The following is a 21,885-nucleotide window of genomic DNA, read 5'->3' on the forward strand; positions in this document are numbered from 1 at the left end:
TCCTTAATAGTTGCTCAGAACAAAACCATGAGACTTCGAATTAGAAGAAAGTAGATGTTTGTCTTCATAATAACTGCACTGAAGATGATAAACTCTGAAACAGAGTTTAGTACAAATAAGTAGACAACTTGTGGTCTCAGTGTCTTTCTTCCAAAGTCTAGGCTTGGAGAAGTCACAAACCACACCCATTATTTACTTCACTCTCAGAAGTTCCTACAGAAGGTCTTTCTGACTTCTCCCTCCCCGCTATAAAAGTATGCCAGCTGCTGGAGATAATTCTACTCATCCAGGAAACATGAAGTACAGACTTTTTCTCATGTTCTCAGGGGCTTAATGATTACATTTCCTTTGAATGAACTGACAACACTCTGAATCATATTTCTTTTGTAAAGCTTTTCCCTATAATCCCAGGGAGGGTTAGCCCAGCCCTTCTGTCTGTAGCCACAGCATGACAGAAACCCCACCTGGAGGTGGGAGCCATGAGAACCGTATCTGGGAAAGGTTATCTTATTGACCATGCCTAACTGCTTCCTCTGCTTGGTGACCCGGCAAGGCTAGCGGGTCCAGGGATAGAAGCTGGGACAGTGCCACACCTTTGTGATAAGAAAGGGCAACAGGGAGATCGTGGAGGAAGGACAGTCTGGAAAGCTGGAGAGGCTGGTGGGGGAAGGTTCAAGAAGCAGAGGAAGAAGTTGTTGGCCTCAGAGCTCTTGGCAGAGGGTGGGCATGAAATGGGGACCGGGAATGAAGAACAAGCTTCTAGCAGGGTTTTACTTACTTATTTCTGTTAACTTGTTATACTGTAACAAGCAACGTAAACTTTCCAACTCCCCATGAAATCCTTTATATAGCTAATACCTAGCTCATGTGTGTGGTCGTGGATTCCAGGAAGCATTGGTACCTGCTTCATGGTGGCTGCCCAGGAACGTGTGGGCTATAAATGTGCCTGGTCTGTATGGATAGGCCAGCGGCAGGGTTCCATCAGTACTCCTGCCTTCATGACTTGAAAGGGTTCGCATTCTGTTTCAAAAATATATCTGTCTGGATGATAAAAGATGAGGTCACCCAAAATAGCTCTTATCTGATTGTACTTTGAAGACCAGACATGTTTTATCCCTAGAGTGCCTGTTTACCTATCTCAGTAACAGCCTATTACTCAGTTACCTGTTACCTGTTACCTATCTCAGTTTACCTAGCTCAGGCTCTCATAGGGATAGGATACCATCTTCGTGAATTCATTCAACACCATATACCAAATTTTGTACTTTATGTGTTAGGTGCTGGGATGCGAAGAGAAGTAAGAAATGGTCTCTGCACTCAGAGATTTCAAGGGGGGAGGCTGACATATACCCAAACAATTATACACCCAAGAGGCAGGCTTGCCACAGGGTTCCCCCAACTTGGCATTATTGACATTTTGTACCAGTAATTCTTTCATTGTGCTGGTGTGTGTGTGTGTGTGGGGTCTTGTGTTTTGCAGGATGTTAAGCTCCATCCTTGGTCTCTACCAGTAGCACCCCCTTCACTAGTAATAACCAGAAATGTGTCCAGACATTGCCAGATTTCCCCCTTGCCCAGGCTCCCATCCCAGTGTTGAGAAGCTTCCATTAAGTCTAGATGAAAGGCATCATGGGAGGAGCACCTAACCCAGATTTGGACAGAATCTTATTAATTCTTCATCTTTAACACGGAGTCAACACTTAATAAATGCTTCATTAGTGAGTAGAATGCATAATATCATGCTATTCTTCAGAATCATGGGAACAAAGTCTCAGTAAAAGAGGTGGAAACTTAAGTATGAGCTCTTAGGCAGAGTTCGGCCAATGAATTTCGCTCTGAATCACTAGCCCTCACATCGCTCCCAGAAATACTGTATGTAGCCACAAAGGAACCCGCTCCCTAAATATCACAGCACAGATTTTTCTAGCCATTATTTTCCTGTTAATAAACACGGATTGTCAAGCACTTCGGCAAATATCAGGTGCCTTAAATGCTAAATAGTCATTATAAAGCCACATAAATATTTCAGATTCATCATCCACAGCAGGGGAAGCAGAGCCCAGATTCTACAAGGGAAAAGGAAAAAATGCCCTGACATTCAACTAATGGCTTCACCAACTGATGCACCCACCCGGGAGCCTGAAACCTGGCCCGTCTCAGAAGTAAATGTTCTTTGCAAAACAGTTAAATCTATCTCAACTTCTGTGGTGGCATCCTGTCCCCAAGTCAGTTATTGTTTTGATGTAAACGAGGACAAAAAAAAAAAATCACAGCACAACCCACATATGCCTTTCGCACAGCGTCTGCCCTGAACCAGAATGACATGGAATAACGGGAAGGCAGGTGGCAAGATGAGCCCGACTCACACGTCAGCCTTTCTTGGTGGACTCAGACCACCTGGGCAACGATGGAGTTTTCTAGAACATGCTCTGTGACTTTGGGCAAGTGACAACCTCTCTGAGCCTCCACTGGTAAGATGGAGGACAAAGAAGTCATGATTTTGAAGCTGCTCACAGCATTAATGGTTACATCTGTAATTTGACATTTGACTTAAAGATTCATGGAACTGAGGGGTTCATAGTAGTGATTATTATTTTGGGGATGGAGGAAATGGCCTATAAAAATCATCTTCTCAATATTCCTGAAGCTGTTCCTAGTTTTTTAAAAAAGTTTTTATTTATTTATTTGAGAGAGAGATAGTGAGAGAGAGAGAGAGAGCATGGACAGGGGGCGGGGAGAGGGAGAAGCCGAGAGGGGGGAAGCAAGGAGCCCGATGTGGGCCATGACCCAAGCCAAAGTCAGATGCTTAACTGACTAAGCCACCCAGATACCCGTCTGACGTCCTTCCTTAACAGGCTCCCTAAAGTGTGGTGACACCCCACAGAATATCCTTCTGAGGTTGGCAGCCACATAGAATGAATGGGCCTGTCTGAGCTAATTCCCAGCTTGCCCTTCTCTGGAATGGTTTTATGATGACCATTATGGTGTCCTAATGACTGGAACATGATCCAGCTGGTAGCCCTGGGCTTTAAGTTGACAAATCTTCTGGGAACTCTCTGAAAACCCCTCCTTTTCCCAAGATGAGTATTCCCAGCAACTGCACAGAGACCCACTGATGTTATTTAGAAGTTGCAATTAATAGTGAGAAATTTTTTTCCCTGATGGATCAGTTGTCCCCCTTATTGCCAAACCATAATTTCTTTACTGACTCCCCAAAGGTTCATTTTATTTGGAATGCTCTTAAAGTACACACAAAACCCGGTAGAACAGCTGCTTCTTGGTTTTAATGTTGCTGCTAAGCTTAAAAAAAAAAAAAAAAAAAAAAGCCTCCCTCCTTTAATTCCTTCAGGAAATGCTTCAATCTCAATACTTATTAAAAATTGGGAAGCAGTCCTAGGAGGCTTCTGGAGGTCTAAGGTCATAAAGTGAATATGTATAATGGCAGCAGAATATCAAATTTTTATAATTACACCTTTTCATGCATACACATCCTGGAGTGAAATCGGCTTTGATTTGGGTTGATTTAATATAACCTTTCTCATTTAAATCTATCCCTTCACTTCTACTTAGCTGTTGTTCAATTTTAGATGGGAAAAATGGGTTCCTATTTCCCACACCAATATGGGTTCTATATTTCTAAACAAGAGTGATGCGGTAACATTTAATTTCTGACCTCTTTCCCGAATTCGAGAGCTTTGGGGAAAGAAAGTATTTCTGTTTTGGAGAGATAAATTATATATTATAAAGTGAGGGGGCAAAAGAGGATGGAGAGATGCAGGCTTAGGTGACCCCTGCCTGGCATAATGCCTTACTCAAAGTCAGCAGGCATCAGTCTTTGTTGCAAGAACAATGCTTAAGACAGGAGAGGAGACTCCGGATAATCTTGTAGCAAAAGAAGTAGTTAAGAGCACAGACCAAAAAAGCCCCATAGTTAGAAGTGGAACTTTGATGAAAATGAAAGCCTGTTAGAACCATTTGTTTTGGTAGGTAGAAAGAATCAGTGAAAGATTTTGAGTTGAACTACAGCTGAAAGTGCACCTACGGGTGCACGAGGAACTTGCAGATAGATGTATGATGGGCCTAAACTGAAAGTCAAGGGCGTGGGGAGATTGGAGTTCTAGTTAAAGAGCCATGCACACATCCACCAGATGGAGCTTTTGGGAGTTCTTCCCACATTGCTCTTGGAACAGACACTGGCTCCGTGCATTTAGTGCTGACCACAGTTCCTGACACACAGGAGGAACTCAACGAATGTGAGTTGAATTATAACAGACCCTATTCTTGATGACCAACTTAGAAGGTCATTAATTTCACTTTTAATCCTGACTTTAGGGAGTATTTCAGATATTTACTACTTAGTGGGGGAATATTTAGTGGGAGTCTTCATTTCCATAAACCAGAGACATTTGAAGTGATGGCTGGAAGAATGAAAGACAGGAGGTAGGAGACCACTTTGTTAAGAGTCTCCATACAGGGCCACCTGGGTGGCCCAGTAGGTGAGCCCTGGACTCTTGGTTATTGGCTCAGGTCATGATCTCATGGGTCACGGGGCTGAGCCTCCAGGGGGGCTCTGTGCTCAGCAGGGAGTCTGCTTGAAAATTCTCTTCCTGGGGGCACCTGCGTGGCTCAGTCTTTAAGCGTCTGCCTTCAGCTCAGGTCGTGATCCCAGGGTCCTGAAATCAAGCCCCGCATCGGGCTCCCTGCTCAATGGGAAGCCTGCTTCTCCCTCTCCCACTCCGCCTGCTTGTGTTCCCCTCTCTAGCTGTGTCTCTCTCTGTCAAATAAATAAAATATTAAAAAAAAAAAAAGAAAAGAAAATTCTCTTCCTCTGCCCTTTCCCAACTCATGCACCCCCCCAAAATAAATAAATAAATCTTTAAAAAAGTTTCCATACATAGAACCCAATATGAACCCATTCTCTCCTTTCCACAGCCCTGTGCCTAGCCCATTCCCTGTAACCTTGCCAATCTTTAAGGCATGAGGGTTTTATAAAGCCCTGAATGGGGTCCCGTGCAGGGGGATCATCTAGACAGGGATATTAATCCCATGTAGTTTGGTCTTGTTTTTTTCAATCCTAAAGCAACAATTTACAGAACACACGGGGAAAAACAAGCCAAGGCAAGTTGTGGGAAATAGCTTAATTGGGGGGTTTGAAAAGAGCCACCATATTTCTGCAGAGGCTCTCAGGAGGTGACTGCAGCTGACAGGGCTGGGCAAAGACTCCTGGTCCCCAACCATCGGCTGGCTTGCCACATACAGAACTTTAGCCATTGGCCTCAGGAAGAAACTTATAAATAGCCATTCTATTATTTTAAAAACTCATTACATGGACTTTCTCTATTTTTGATTTTTTCTTCTGTTTATGGCCTGCGGAGTAATTAATGATCTTGAACTCCACTTGCCAAGCTTCAGTGAGAAAGGATACCGCCAAAGGACCAGTATGCGGAGCTCAGCCATGGGGCTAAGCTTACACTGCCATGCAGATTAATGCCTGTCTTGGGAAGTTCTCCTTGGTAATTAAAGCCTGCGCTTCTGCCTACTTAAATGCGGCTTGAATTGAATTTTGATGTCCCCTTAGTATCTCAAGTTTCAAAGCAAATGTGTCAGTAGCAGCATTCTTAGGACAAGTTGTGTTATTGTTTTCTTCTCTGAGAAGTAAACATTCTTTTTGCTGATCCTTTTGGGAGATTTCTTCTCCAAGAGTAGTACGATTGCAGGGTCTAGGGTAGAGTCAAAAGTTGGAATCCAAATTTTCACTCAGATCAGAGGTAATTTGGTAAGGATATGGTTTATGCAGATTTAAGGGAATTTCTGCTTTAAAAATCAGGAAGAAAAATTGGGGGCTTTTATCCTAAATAAATGATTCAAAATATGTAAATATGTGTTAAGGAGCACTGGGTGTGGTACATAAACAATGAGTTTTGGAACACTGAAAAAAAATAAAATAAAAAAAAAGATTTCAGTGCAAGGCTGATTATCATGACATGGCTTGTGAGAGAGAAAAATTCAAAGTCTAACAATAAGACACGGGTTGAATAACTCATGTTATCTTTACATAATGAAATATTCTATAGCCATACAAATGGCAACAACTAGAGTTGTTTGTAATAATGGATATAAAAGTACTAGCAGAGTTATCCCACCTTATTCTCTCTTGGTCCTACGAATGAATAAATAAATCAATAAATGTCATTAAGCATCTACTGTGTGTTTAGCTATTTGTTATTTAAACTTCACAACTAACTTTCGATGTATCAGTTCTTATAGCTTTTTTTTTTTTTTTTTTTTTTTTTTTACAGAAAGGTTAGACATTATGTATAGGTGAAAATCATTTCATTTGGCAAGTATCAGAAACCCAAATCAAACCAGCAAGCACAAAGAGAATTTTAGCAGTCCATATATCTGGAAAGGTTAGAGTGTAGAGTGTGGCTGGTTTCAGGTATGGCCAACTCCAGGTGCTCATTTTTTTGGGGGGGGGGGTCAAGTATCTTTCTGTCTTTCCCTATCTCTCTTTCTTTCTGTATCTAAAATCTGCTTATTTCTGCTCAGCTTTATTCTTTCGACAGCATCAGTAATGTGGCCATCATCGAGTAGACTCATCTCTTCCTCACCTTGCAATTCCAGAGGAAGAACTTCACTCCATAAGTCCCACTCCAAAAGTTGCCTGGCTTGGGTCATTTGACCATTTATGTTATCGGGTGAGGTACCACTTGGCAGTCCAGTAGGACTGCACGAGTGGGAGAGGGCTAGTTCTGCCAAAGAAGGAAGCTGGCAATGCAAGAAAAGTATCTGCTCTTTTATTATTCTCCACACTCTCCCACATCATTCTTGCTCAAGCCATTGATCCAGTCAAAGCGCCCTCCTTTCCTTCCAGCTAGTTTCTATTCTTTGACAAGTCTCATGGACTTCATAAACCTTCTTTGACCACCCAAGCCAATACCACAGGCTCTTTCTTATTGATTCCTATGTGAGGACTCTATTAATGGAAGTAATAAAACATACTTCTTTTGTGCTTTTATCCTAATGTGTCTTTGTGTTGTTCTATGGACATAACTGTCTGCTCCAGCAGGGTGAGGAATTGTATATCTCATGCTACCGTAGTCCCCATATGTCTCGCACAGAGTGGGTGCTTAAGAAGCTGATAGACATTCTTGGATTTTCATTTTCCTATTTCCAAGTAAAACTGGGGTGCCAGACAATTTAGTCTGCTTTTCTCTAGCTTCAACTGCAATTTTCCTAAGTTATTTTTTCACTGTAATAACCTCATTGTTTTCGGTCTTGTAATTTCTAGCTTGTCAATATCAATCAACATATTTTTCTGCCCATAGGTGTGGCTAATCAATTGGTTAGTGGATTCACTTGGCCACAGATGGATCATTACTAACTCATTACAATTCAGACTTTCTTTCTTTCTTTCTTTCTTTCTTTCTTAAGGTTTAATTAATTAATTGATTTAGAGAATGTGAGTGGGAGAGAGGGGCAGAGGGAGAGGGAGAGACAAAGAGAGAATCTCAAGCAGACTCCAGCAGTGTGGAGCCCAACATGGGGCTCAATCTCATGACCCTGAGGATCATGACCTGAGTCAAAATCAAGAGTCAGATGCTTAACTGACTAAGCCACCCAGGTCCCCCTTAGTTGTCTATTTCTTGAGATAGCATATGAATCAATCAAGTGCTTCTTAGACATTTCAGAACCACATGGAGGCAGATTGAAAATTCCAGGTCTCAGATAGGTAGGTAGTCAAGTGAAGGTGAAATCACATCTTGGTCAACCTCTCAGGTATTTTTAATAACCATGTCCTTCATAAGTGAGCCAAGCCAGTTTTTATCTGGAGTCACTTCCTTTGTGTTCTCAGGGAAAATTTTTTCCTTGTGTGGCTCTGTGGCTTTGATTAGGGTCCTACTAATAAGCAATGGAAATAAAGATGCCCAGCTGGGAGAAAGAGCTAAGAGGGTTGCAAAAGAAAAAAAAAAAAAAATCAAAGCTCTGGACTTTGTGCCAATTATTTGAAAGTTTAATGAACCATGGGTATTGGTGCAAGGCATTCTTAAATGCTGAGAGCCCCAGTGAATCCAAAGCTGTGTGTGTTTGAGAGTGTCTGCTTGTTCTGGAATCAAAGAAATAATCTTAGCAAATAGTAAGGGTATTTTTGCCATCGTGGGGGTGGAGTGGGGAGGGGAAGATTTCACCACTTTCAAAAGATGATAGGAGGAGGGTGAAAGTCTGAACTTCATTTCTCAGTTGGATGCCCCCAAACAATCAAATTTCCTCAAGTTTCTTCCTGTTATACAATTGTGCTCTTCACACTCTCCTTCTATTTTCAGACTTGCCAGCTGATAAGGGATTCAATCCAGTTCCCCGGAGCCTGGTTACTTTAATGGGGTTGTGTTCTTTCCCCTCTTTTCCCTAATGTCTGAGATGAGTGCCAGGTTGGGGGTGTGAGAACCAAGAGATGGGAACTGAGTGACAGAAAGGCCAGACAGTTGGAAATCCCATCTTAGGCTCGATTGCATTTTTCTGTAATGATAGCAGCTTACGTGGAATTTGGAGGTTCAGGAATAAAACACAATGTAAAAAGGGGTTTGATATTAACAGTGCAACAGGAAGCCTTCCAAAGCATTTGTCAAGATGAAAACATTAGTGGAGTTTGCACTTATCCACTTATTTTTCAGCTGATCAGCCCACTAAGATTTAATAAACACCAGCCACATATAAAGCACAATATGGACACCAGGGTAGATAATGATACAAGGCTGATGAAAACAAGGGCTCACATTAATGAGCACCTGCTGTTGTTATAAGTGCTTTATGTGTTATAACCCATATAATCTGACCAGTGACTTAATCGTTTAGGAACCACTGTTATCTCTATGTCATAGGGGAAGAAACAGAAACAAGGAGAGGTTCTGTAACTTGGCCAAAGTCACACAGATGGTACTGACTGGTGGTACTGAGATTTGGGCCCAGGCAGTCTGAGTACAGAGCTGCAATTCTTAACCACTGGCTCCGACTGTCTCCTCATGAAAGATCGAGGGTGATAGGAATAAAGGAACTAGCTTGAGGCCAGGAGCTAGGTGTTATTTTGCTATATGTCTTTGGTGCCTAGCATAGGGCCTGGGACCCACGAGGGCTAAAGCAGCCAAGATCCCTACTCTAGAATCCAAGAAAGAACTTTGTCTTAGAATCGAAAAGGAAACACCACATGAACTTTAGTTTGATTGAAACACAAAAAATAAAAGCCAACAGTGCCTGAGGGAACTGTAAGGAAAAACCAACATAAGACAAATTACGTTTTAAAAAATAGTGGATAGGTATTAATCGAATAGGGAAATGTTTTGGCCAATTCCTTCCTGATGTCATGCTACTTTGGGAGTCTCCGTGAAATGACTTGGAGTCCTGAGATTAAACTGGTGGCCCGAGCTGGTTGGAAACATTCAAATAGGCTTAAATTTCATAATTAGAGATGGAGTCTGGAGCTGTATAAAAGCTCTTGGAGTCTTCTGGGAAAATAACAAGTTTTTTCCAAGTTAACATCTATAATTGGTTAAAGAATTGGAACTGGCACCATTTTCCTCTCTAGTTTGTCCACTAGATAAGAAGGGAGAGCTTTGGAGATAAAAGTTACAAAGCTGAGATATTTAGACTCTGTGTGTGTGTGTGTGTGTGTGTGTGTGTGTGTGTGTGTCTGTGTGTGTCTGTGTGTGGGTTGGTGATAGCTACAAGAGGAAACACAAGAAGACAGAGGGACTGGGAGAGGCCAACAGCCAGCAGTAAGGTCCGTGGACCCAGAGAAGGTGACTCATTAGGGCGGTAGGTAGTGCGTCAGTCTCATGGACCCAGAGAAAGGAACACGGTGAGAAGCAGATTCTGCTAACAATGGAGCGTCTTCCGAGCCTGCGCTCAGATACACCTGCATTGCTTCGGGGGCCAGTAACCTGGGGCAAGCCTCTTAAACTTCCACAACCTCAGTTTCTGCATCTCAAGGTTAGGAATTAAAATATGAAACTCGAAAGGTTAGCTTAAGGATTTAAGGAGAAGACGTGACAAGTGCTCGTGCAGGATTTGGCAGAAGGTAGCTTCTCAGCAGCTGCTGACGGTTGCTATACATCAGGGCTTATCAACCTCACCACTGTGGCTTTTTTGAGTCCAGTACACTGTGCGGTCCTGTGCACAACAGGACGTTCAGTGGCATCCCTGGCCTCTTCCCACTATGCTCCCTGCCAAGCAGTGACAATCAGAAATGTCTCCTAATGAGCGCCTGAGTGGCTCAGTTGGTTGAGTGACTGCCTTCGGCTCAGGTCATGATCCTGGACTTCCAGGATCGAGTCCCGCATCGGGCTCCCAGCTCCTTGGGGAGTCTGCTTCTCCCTCTGACCTTCTCCTCTCTCATGCTCTCTCTCACTCATTCTCTCTCAAATAAATAAATAAAATCTTAAAAAAAAAAAGAAATGTCTCATTGGGGGATATTGCCCAATGTCCCCCACCTACCGGCAGAGAACCACTCTTCCATCTGATAAAGAGAGCGTGGTTTCTTTTGGGTGTGCTGGGCCACGGAGTAGACACAGTGCACATTTCAGGTTGTTTTAAAAGAAAGAAAGAAAGAAACACACAAGAAAGACACATTTGGGCCTTTGCCGCGTTCCCCCCTTGGTCCTAATTTTTCTAACTGAATGATGAGTTCCCTGGAATGAAAGAAAAATCTGAAAAATTGGTTGGGGTTCAGACAGACAAGCTAAACTAGCCATCTGAATACACTGGCTAGGATGAGAGGAGCTCTGGGCTTTGGAAGAATCATGCTAATTCTATCAGTAGCTCACTGTCTTTATGAAGGCTATTGGACGACAGCTCAGATCTTTGCTTAACTAGTTAATTGGAGAAACATGGCACCAAATAAAGTGGGAATTAACTTTATTTAAATTAAGAATTTGCTAATCTTAAGAAGCTGGAAACGAGCTGAGGTTACAAAATCTGATAAAATATGTCGATGGTGTGCTGGGAACATTTTAAATGGGTTAATTTCCCTTCATCCGCAGTACAATTCTGGAAAATTATATATTTGTTGGTGCAACATGTGTAATAGTTTGGATAAAAGTACATTTAAGGTTAGGTCTATAACTTTTTGTAATGTCATTACTTCTTATTTCAAAGAGTAGGGAGGCAGAAACACACACACACACACACACACACACACACACTCCACATCACAAAAGAGACTGTCAGATTTTGACAGGTGTGCCCCTACAAACAAGATACATGCTTTGTGGTCTTCAAATAATGTTATTCTTTTTAGCATCAGATACATTGTTCCTGGGGCAGATCTTCTAACACAATCTCCACTCATCTTCTCACCAACCACCAGGTGCACTGGGGTTGCCTTAATACCAGCCCACCCGACCCCAGGGGAGGGCATGGCGTGGCTTGTGGCAAAGAGGTACACCTCCTCCTCCAGGTTACCAAACCCCATCTATGTACCTGTAGCAGGTCATTTCTAGGAGAGTCATACTTATTAAATAATTTTCCCTACCAGAATGGATGCTCTCAGTTCACCCCTGTATACACAGTGCTTGGCCTGTTGAAGACACTCAGCACCTAGGAAAAGGAAGTACACAGGCAGGAAGTGGAAGGGTTGGGGGGAAGGCGAGGGGGAGAGGTTCCCCAGCAATTCCCCAACAGCTCGAGGCTGCGGTTCTGATTTCCAGCCCTGACTACAGCTAAGAAAGATACAGTTGGGAGGAACCAGCACATGAGTTTCAGAACACCCAGCTCTCTGCCTGCCTCCTGTTATCCTCTCTTAGGGATGGCTTCAGCCCACACTTGAAAATGGGAGCCTTGTTTTATTTAGGGGTTAAAAATCCACCTTCCGGTCACCTAAGGGAGTGGGGTCGCAGGGATAGAAAGGTTCACTGGGTGGCTCAACCTCCCAACTGTTGTCTTAGAAGCAGTCCTGAGTCCAGCTCTATCCCTAGGGGAATTGGGGAGAAGAGAATGTTTGGGGAGCAAAGTAGCATTGAGGGCTGCTAGCAGTTAAAGGAAACTGCCTGCAATTTCCTTTATGTGGCTAAGGTTCTACCCAGTAATGGGCAAGAGAGTGATTAAAATTAATGGCATAACTACTGGGTATTTACCCTAAAGGTACAAATGTAGTGATCCGAAGGGGCACGTGCACCCCAATGTTTATAGCAGCCATGTCCACAGTAGCTAAACTATGGAAAGAACCTAGATGTCCATCAACAGATAATTGGCTAAGGAAGATGTGGTATATATATATACAATGGAATACTATGCAGCCATCAAAAGAAATGAAATCTTGCCATTTGCAATGACGTGGATGGAACTAGAAAGTATTATGCTGAGTGAAATAAGTCAATCAGAGAAAGACAAATGTCATATGATCTCCCTGATATGAGGAAGTTGAGAGACAGAGTGGGGTGTTTGGGAGGTAGGGAAGGAAAAAATGAAACAAGATGGGATTGGGAGGGAGGGAAACAAATAAGAGACTCTTAATCTCACAAAACAAACTGGGGGTTGTTGGGGTGGGGAGGGGGGTAGGGAGAGGGTGGTTGGGTTATGGACATTGGGGAGGGTATGTGCTATGGTGAGTGCTGTGAACTGTGTAAGCCTGATGAATCACAGACCTGGACCCCTGGGGCAAATAATACATGATATGTTAATTTTTTTTTTAGATTTTTTATTTATTATTTATTTGACAGAGATCACAAGTAGGCAGAGAGGCAGGCAGAGAGAAAGAGAGGAGGAAGCAGGCTCCCTGCTGAGCAGAGAGCCCGATGTGGGGCTCGATCCCAGGACCCCGAGATCATGACCCAAGCCGAAGGCAGAGGCTTTAACCCACTGAGCCACTCAGGCGCCCCCATGATATGTTAATTAAAAAAATTTTTTTTTTAATTGATGGCAATAATAGTGCGGCAGTGAGATGCTGTTAATTTACCACTTACTGTGTGCCTTTCCCTGTGCAAAGCGCCTTGTAGGTACTAACTCCTCCTTTCCTTTCAGCAGCCCCAAGATGTGTGTATTGTTACTAGCTTTGTTCTTCAGATGAAGTAACACACTTCATACTGTTACAGGTCATATGGGGGATTAAAATCCAGGACTGTAGAGCTTAGCCATTACCCTCAAGATCACTGGACTAAAGAGTCTGAGTGAGTCCTTCTGCCGTTCACCTCTGAAAACAGGCAAGGTTTCTAATCTCCCAGGGACACATTTTCCAACACCAGGTGCTCAGTAAAGAGGTGGTAAATTGAATCCATAGAATGGGGCCGATTCTAATTGCACTCCTTCTCTCTCAGGCTTGTTCTGAGGTTAGATGGGAAAATACGTAGAATGCACAGAATATAAACAAATGTGAATCATGACATCACTGTGTGCCGGCAACCGCTTAGCACTGCTAGTCCCATAAACTGCCTTCGGTCAACCTTTCTGGGAAAATCAGAGCTTTATGGGAAAATCAGAGAGCTTTTTCCTTTTCCACAAAATCTTGAAGTGGAGATTGATTCTCCTTAACTCCTAGAGTAGTTACTTTAAACCAAACCTCTTCAAACCAGGATTTACCAAAATGTGAGACGGTGTGTGTTATACATTCATTCTTAGAGCACTCTGTCAGCCCTGTAAGATATTTTTTAAAACTGACTTTACATTAACATGAAGAAACTCTAAAGCTTCACAGTGTCACTATTTGACATGAGATCTGAAAATGGCTCAGAATATCCCGACACAGACATCTAGGCAGGAGATGGGCTTTAAAAGGATACTCTAAGGAGCAGGTCAAAATGATCTAACCCACATTGACATTTCAATTCACAATCATGCCATGATTCAGGTGGCCGTCTCTGCTCTCTGAGAACCATCATTTATTCATCTGTACAAGAAGGCATGCACTGTAGTGCTGTACAGTAGCCAGCTGATTCTTTTGGGCCGATTTTCTGGCTACTGGGTTATTAAGCATCATTAACAATTATGTTACTTCTGAAGACATTCTTATTTCCATTTTTACTTAAACGTGTACCGTCTTGTCAAGCATATTCAGTAGAAATAGATCTTTTCAGAAAGTCGCCATTGGTAAGCATGGCCCCAGTCTGTCTGAAATTGTTCACGACTGCTTGCAAAGGGATAGGAATCAGTCCTGATAATCTCTGATTTGTAATACCCATGGAACCCGGGAATTTAAAAAGCTTGTTTTCTGTCACTGTCGTCTTCCATGTGCAACAGAGATAAACAGTAGCACAAGCAGAACCCTACGATTCTAGCATCATAGATTTATGGCAGGCATACCAGGACTCCTAATAGATTTTGAAGGCAAATGAAAAACGTCGATGACATCAAATGAGCAGAAAAGTCTAGGGGTTATAAGGTTTGGTTTCTCTATATCCAGAGTAAGACAATATAGGAGCCGTCCAGGTGTATAAACCAACTGGTCTTACTCATCCCCACCCTTCTCATTTCATAGAACATTGCCTGCCAGGAATTTCGACCCTCTTGCATGGTGGTTATAAAATTTGGGCCCTGGAGTTGGAGACCTGGTCTCAAACGTTCGACCCTCTAATAGTGATGTGACCTGGGGGAGTCAGGTGATCTCTCCCAGCCTCCCTTTCCTCATCTTTACATGTGAATAATAACATAAGCTTGGGGGACGCCTGGGTGGCTCAGTGGGTTAAGCCACTGCCTTCGGCTCAGGTAATGATTCCAGGTTCCTGGGATCGAGTCCCGCATCGGGCTCCTTGCTCGGCAGGGAGCCTGCTTCTCTCTCTGCCCCTCTGCCTGTTTGTGTGCTCTCTCTCCCTCTCCTTCTCTCTGACAAATAAATAAATAAATAAAATCTTAAAAAAAAAACATAAGCTAGGGTTGTTGTGACTGTTAGCTTTACGCATAGTAGATAATCAATACCAGTAGATATTATTGTTATTCTTTTTTTTTTTTAAGATTTTATTTATTTATTTGACAGAGATCACAAGTAGGCAGAGAGGCAGGCAGAGAGGGTGGGGGGAAGCAGGCTCCCAGCTGAGCTGAGAGCCTGATGCGGGGCTCAATCACGGGACCCTGGGATCATGACCTGAGCTCAAGGCAGAGGCTTTAACCCACTGAGCCACCCAGGCGCCCCTATTATTGTTATTCTTATTACCAACATCGTTACCAACCTCATCCCTTTCCTACATGTTAATCTTATCTATGCATGATGTGTAAAGTCATGTCCTAGAGGATTATAGAATAAGATGGGAAATTGTTAATTTCTAGACGTGAACCAGTTTAAGAGGATCCCTGACTTCTTTAAACTGCTTGAATTAGTTCATATCAGCATCATGTGGTAACTTTGTCTTTTCATACTGCGGAAAATTACAGAACGAAGAAAAAAATCTGAGTTTTGCTAAAAACAAAGCAAACAACAAAAAAAAAATAGATGACAACAAGAACTGAGGTGACCAAGTCATTATCAGTAGCCACCTTTCCGAATAAGTAGGATTGACTTAAAATGGGTACCATTATTGTTAACATAGCATTTGAACTTTTTTTTTTTATGTTTGAATCCTCTTTTTGAGATCTTGTTCACAGTGTGAATTTTTTGTAACTTGCTAACTAACCATTAAGGATGGGTATAATAGCTCACTCTTTATTCCCCAACTGTGCCCTCATCATGGTGGGGCCAGAATTGATATGGTTTGCCATTTGCGGTTGTAATGGTGTCCTGTGGACCCTCCATAGCCATTCTGCATCTGTGACTCTTAGGACTCAGGCTCATTTTTAAATTAACTCTCATCTGCTAAGTAATGAGCACATCAGGTTTTTAATATCACAGAAGTTTCATCTAGGAGCCTTTCCTTTTTTATGACTAGAATTATCTCCCCTGCCCCTCCCCTTCTCCCACGATGTAATAAAACAGAACCTACCCAGCGTAGTACACAATTCAGGATTTCATTATATCCTGCTTGATGGGAGAGAATATTTACACAGAGATGAAGTAGCATGCCTTCACAAGATTATCTCATATGAAGAGAATGTGGTTTTATATAGCAAAATAGATCTTCTTCCACTTTGTGAGCAAAGTAGCTGAGTCAACTTCTCTTAGGAAGTCAGGAGAGTTCCTCAGACTTTAGAATTTTGTAACCTGGTCTACACACACCCAGGAATGGATGCATGCACCTTGGTTCTGTGATACATATATAGCATTCTCTTCTGTGTTATCTATCTGCACATCATGGAAAGGCTAAGCCCAAGTTAGGTGACTCTTAAAAAGTATTTTAAAACCAATAAGGCTATTAGCTCCACTAAGAAAAAGAAAAGACACTTGTCCACAAATTCAAGTTCGTTACTCTGCTTCTTCGGAGATAACATATTAAAGTGCTAAAAATTTGAATTTTGGGGGGCTTTCATACTTAATCACAAAGCTCTGCAAATGGGGATTTATTACAGTTACCTTTCACAATGTGTTTATTTTAAAGTTCAGGTCTCCATAATATATTGATTAGATTAGATATCTGTAAAATCTATTTTACCCCCTAAAAGAATTTTGAAAAATTGGGTTCTTACTTGTATGAAGTTGAAACATCTAATTTTGTTTTTATTAAAAATCTAAATAGCTCAAAAAACATCATTTCTGGCATATATATTGATATTTTAAAATGTACACACTGTGTCCATTTTTAAATGAATCCAATGAAGTCATTATTTGATACTCTCTGTCTTCCATTAAAAAATTAATATAAAAGTTCTCTTTAACAGTTGGAAATTTTACATGTTCTTTTCACTCTCTATGAATTTGTATTTCCATTGTACTTTCCTCACATAGTATAATATAATATTTTTTATACTGGAAAGCATTTTACTGGTCACTTATTATATTCTTTGTAACACAAATATGTACATAAGCTTAAATAACTTTTTGCCCATGATTCTAATGCTTTAAGTGTCAAAAATTTACTTGGGATTGGGCGATATTGTTAATAAATATTATTAATGAACAATTGTCCCAAACAACATATATTATACATTTGATAGTTATTAAATTTAAAAAGTAAAAATTTTATTAGAAATATCTGGGCCTATTTTTTTCTACAATTAGTTTGCATACTTTTGGGGGAACAAACATCATTTCTAGAATGGGCCATGATTCAGCATAAATTCTCTCCCCATTTTTCATCTTACAGATGTGTTGAGAAACCCTGCTCGCATAAATGAGTTGATGAGAACAGATGGAGTTTTGTTATAGCAATGTCATGAATTTCCTTGAATTTCTTCTGAGTTATATGTCCTGATCACATAGTGATCTGTCATCAAAAGGTATTTTTTAATGGTCTATCAGTTGATGAGTAGATTAAGACTTTCAATTTTATTGAAGTAAAAAATTTGGAAACCTCCTTATATGCAAAAGAGTACATTACCCAGGCATTAAAATAACTCACTTTCATCAACACCAACACCAATATTTCAAATGGGCCCTTTTTCATTAGCACCTGAAAAGTTTTGCCTCCTAGCAGTGTATTGTGTGGTGATATCTGGGATGGAGAAGATGGATGGTTTTCTTTTATAAAATGGGAGTAGGTAATTAAGGAAGAAGCAGCCAAGTATTTTTATATGCAGAGCATTCTCAAATAAAGGCAAGTGTATACGTGAAGGTTGAGAAATTTAAAATGTATTTCCTTAAAAATTACTCACACTTTGCCGTGAAGTGTAAACCTAGCGATTCACAGACCTCTACCTCTGGGGCTAATAATACATTATATGTTAAAAAAATATATAAAAATTTTTAAAAATTACTCCACACTCTTGTGCCCCTCTGAGAGTTGTTGTGCCCTGTAGGTGTATGTGTGTGTCCCCCTATCGGGATATCCTGGGCTATACTGGTTTTGTCCATGTGAGTCCTTGGACCAGTGTACAAGGAAAAAGAAAGTGGGAGGAGGGTCAATGGTGGAAAGAGAGAGAGATTTAGAGAGATTGCTGCGGATAGGGATGGGGGCTCAGAGATGGAAGCCTCTATGGCCAGTCTACCATATACTAACCAAACAATCCATTCAAATAAGCACAAGTCACACTAAGTAACCAGTGAGAAAAATGGTTGGCTGGCTCCATAATGCTGGAATTATAAATAAATCTGCAGTAAGCCTCACTCATCTTCCCTTGATCTCATGAGATTTCCAACCATTTATTTCAGAAGGGTTTCTAGCATGTCTCGTGATGCTTTTCCAATTTGGGGGTGCAAAAGAATGGCAGATATCATGCTTCTGTGTTAGATCAAAGAGATGTGGATGAAAAAGAATGTGATTTAAAACAAAACACCCCCCCCCCCCCGCCCAAAAAAAACAAAACAAAACCCTGCCCCCAGGGCTTGCCCAACTCCAAAGCCCTTCAAGCCAAGGGAAAGAAATCCGAGGGGACGGAAAGGGTTACTGCAAGAAGTGAACCACTTACGACGAGCGGGCCACGGTTGTTCTCCCGATACTTGTTCTGGAAGAAAATGTAAACGACGGTGGCGGCCAGGGAATAGAGGAAGGCGAAGACAGCGACCGTGACGAAGAACTCGGCGGAAGACGAGGAGTCACCAGTCAGTGCCAGCTTCTGCCGCTCCTTCCCCTCGCAGGTGGGCACCTCAAAGGTCACCTGATGCAACCTAAAGTGCCAGAGGGAACGAGACTCTTTATAAGGCACAGGGGACCAAGCCAGGCTTAAGGTCATTTGGTTGAATGTTCTCTTTTCTTCAATCGCCTGTCCCCTGACATTTTCCATGGCTGGCTCCTTGTTGGTATTCAAAAGTCATCTCCTGGGAGAGCCTTTTCCTATTAATCTAAGATAGCTCCTTTCCCGTAGACATTTTCTATCCCATCATCCTGATGAACATTATTCATAGCACTCATCACTAGTCACACTATCTTGATGATGTATTTAATTACCTCACGGAAAGGGCATGAAGACGCCATCTTTCTGCAAAGATTTCCATGAGGGTGGCATCTTGATTTTCTTCTCTGTATATCCTGAATGCCTGACCCTTGTTAGGCACTCAGTATACAGGACTTGGATAAATGAATGAACATTCTTGGTTCTGTAAGATGATGGATCAATACTAATTTGATTGAACTTTAGAACTTCTATTTTAGAGAGTAATTTCTATCAGGCATTCAGACTCAATATATTACCTAATAGAGAGAAATAAGATTTGGGGGTAATACTTTCTGCTTAACAAATGACACCTAAGGAAATGTGTTCTATCCAGTATAGTAGCTCATGTTGTGAACTAGGTGGTAAACTATAATTTAATATAGGAGCCAAAATTCTGCTTCATAAGAAATAACTAAATTATTCCTTGAGTATTATGGAGGTGCTCGGAAATAGCCATAGGAGGGATATCAGCAAATACCACTTGGAAAATTACTATGAAAGCAACAATAATGATAAAGCCATTGATGAACCTGGTAATTTCCCAATTAATACTAGAAAGTATTTTTCTTATTGAGCAAAACTGATCCCTTTAAAACAGATTTGTTGTGTACTTTCTCTTATACTTTATACAGTAATATAATGATAAAATAGTAGTAACAATAGTTACTAACATTGGAGCATTTCTTTCTTTCTTTCCTTTTTTAATATTTCATTTATTTATTTGAGAGAGAAGAGAAAGCAAGCAGAGGGAGGTGCAGAGGGAGAGACTCTTCAAGCAGACTCCCTGCTGAGCATGGAGCCCCATGTGGGGCTCAATCCCACGACCCACGAGATCATGACCTGAGCCAAAACCAAGAATCAGATGCTCAGCCAACTGAGCCAATCAAGTGCCCCAATATTGAAGCATTTCTTGTGTACCAGGTATTGTGTTTTATACTCATTATTTAATTGAATGCCCATGGCAACCCTGTGACGTAGGCACTTTATTGCCCCTTCCCCCTTTACAGAATAAGAAATTGGTCTTAGAAAGATTAAGTAATTTGTCCTAAGCCACATAGTTAGTAAATTCAGCAGGGATTTAAATCAGTGCCTGACTCCAGAGCTTGAATTTTTTAACTTCTGCATTAACTGGTTTCTGTTAAATGATGAGAATATTAAACAGGATGAACGTTTCCTCCAAGTGAAGCTCATGGGTCACTAGAATTGCAATCGCTAGAGGCCTTGTTAAAAATGTACATTCCAGGGCCTTGTCCTACTCAACCACAATCTCTAGGGACAACCAGTGCAGGGAAGTCCAGTCCCCCTGAGCTCCCTATTTCTGAGAAACCCAGTCTTTTCTATTTATTGCTTGACTTAAGAGAGAGCTGTCTACACAGTCTACTTGATCTTGTTTGTAAATATTGAGGTTCCTCCTGTTTCTTATCAACCAGAAAGGGGTACGGTTCGGTACGATTCAGGAAAATAGAAGCATTTGTCATGGTTACATTGTAGAGTTCCTTTCCTCCCCTTGCCAGAGATATTAAAATGTTTCCCAATGGTTTGGTCTGTGGGAATGATGAAAAATGAAATAGCTTTAAAAGGTAATCATGCCAATAATTCTCATACAGGTGATTTTCAGATAATGTACACCTTTTCCTTGTTATTTTGTATATGTCATTATTCCACAAATTTTTAGCAAGTGGCTTGTAGTTCACACAATGGCGAGATGCCGAGGTACAGTAAGGAGCATAGGAGGGGCCTTGCCCATATGGAACTTCAAATGTAGATGGAAAAGATAGGTTTCCTGAGAGGACCCCAAGGCTAGTCTGGGGTGGGGGTGGGAGTCAAGGTAAAATCCCCTATGGAATTTTAATCTGCTGCTTGAAAAATGGGCAGAAATTATCCAGATCGAAAGTTAAGAATGAAAACACAGTGAAATGTGACTCTCTATCTAGTAGGCTACAATGAAAAAGGGTATGAGACTGGAATCACAACTGTTGGTAAGACTGGGTAAGAATAACAAGATAGAACTGGAATACGAGTTTTATTAGACAGATTGGACTTCCATATGTTGCCAGTGGAAATGTAAAATGGGGCAGCCACTCTGGAAAAACAGCGTGGCAGTTTTTCAAATGGTTAAACATAAAGTTAGCCCGTGACCCAGCCCTTCTACTTCTAGATACATACCCAAGAGCAAGGGTAACATTTGTCTGCACAAAAGCTTGTACTCGGGAAATGAAACAGGAATGCTCATAGCAGCACTATTCGTAATAGTCAGAAAGTCTGTCAACTGATGAATGAGTAGATAAAATGTGGTGCCTCTGTACAGTGGAATATTATCTATTGTTGAGAAGGAACGAAGTGCCGACACACGCTCCAACATGGCCAGACCTTGAGAACCTTCTGCTAAGTGGAAGAAGTCAGTCAGAAAGGACCACCCATTGTAGGATTCCATTTGTAGGAAATGTCCAGAAAAGTCCAATCTCTGGAGACAATGGGTAGGCTAGCATTTGCCTAGGGCTGGGGGTGGTGGTGATGGGGATTCTAGAACTGGGGATGATGGCTAAGGGATGTGCGATTTCTTTTTTGGGCCATGAAAATGTTCTAAGTGATGGATGTACAATTCTGTGAATAGACTGAAAACCATCATGGTGTCCATTTTAAGGGAATGAATTGTAGCGTATGTGGATTATATCTCAATAAAACTGTCAAAAAATAGGTAAGAAAGAGCAGGTACCAAGATCCTGCATAGGGCAGGAGCATTGCACATGGGAAGAGATGAACTATGTCCTGGAAAATTGGAACATGGCAGGAGAAGAGAACGAGTGGTATCCAGTGAGACAAAGAAGTCCTCCGGGGCCCTCACCGTGGGGCAGAGTGGGCCAGGTTATAAATTTGGGTCTTTATCTTAAGATAAAGTTTGGAAAGATTTTCCTGCAATAAACAACATATAAAACAAAAATAGCAGGCAGGGCCATGTCACCTGCAGCAACTGTTCAGAGACAGGCACACTGGCTTTCCAGATGC

The 21,885-nt window shown here is 41.6% G+C and overlaps 1 protein-coding gene across 2 annotated transcripts in view; it reads right to left on the reverse strand.

The window, feature by feature from the left end:
- SYNPR (synaptoporin) overlaps positions 1-21,885 on the reverse strand; it is a 325,420-nt gene that overhangs the window by 32,050 nt on the left and 271,485 nt on the right. For both annotated transcript variants that reach the window (XM_047690207.1, XM_047690218.1), the window contains one exon: positions 18,415-18,613. In XM_047690207.1, the coding sequence (XP_047546163.1) occupies positions 18,415-18,613 (199 nt within the window). The remainder of the gene's footprint in view (positions 1-18,414; positions 18,614-21,885) is intronic.

The sequence above is a fragment of the Lutra lutra genome, chromosome 1 (assembly GCF_902655055.1).
Source record: "Lutra lutra chromosome 1, mLutLut1.2, whole genome shotgun sequence".
NCBI classification, from domain to species: Eukaryota; Metazoa; Chordata; class Mammalia; order Carnivora; family Mustelidae; genus Lutra; species Lutra lutra.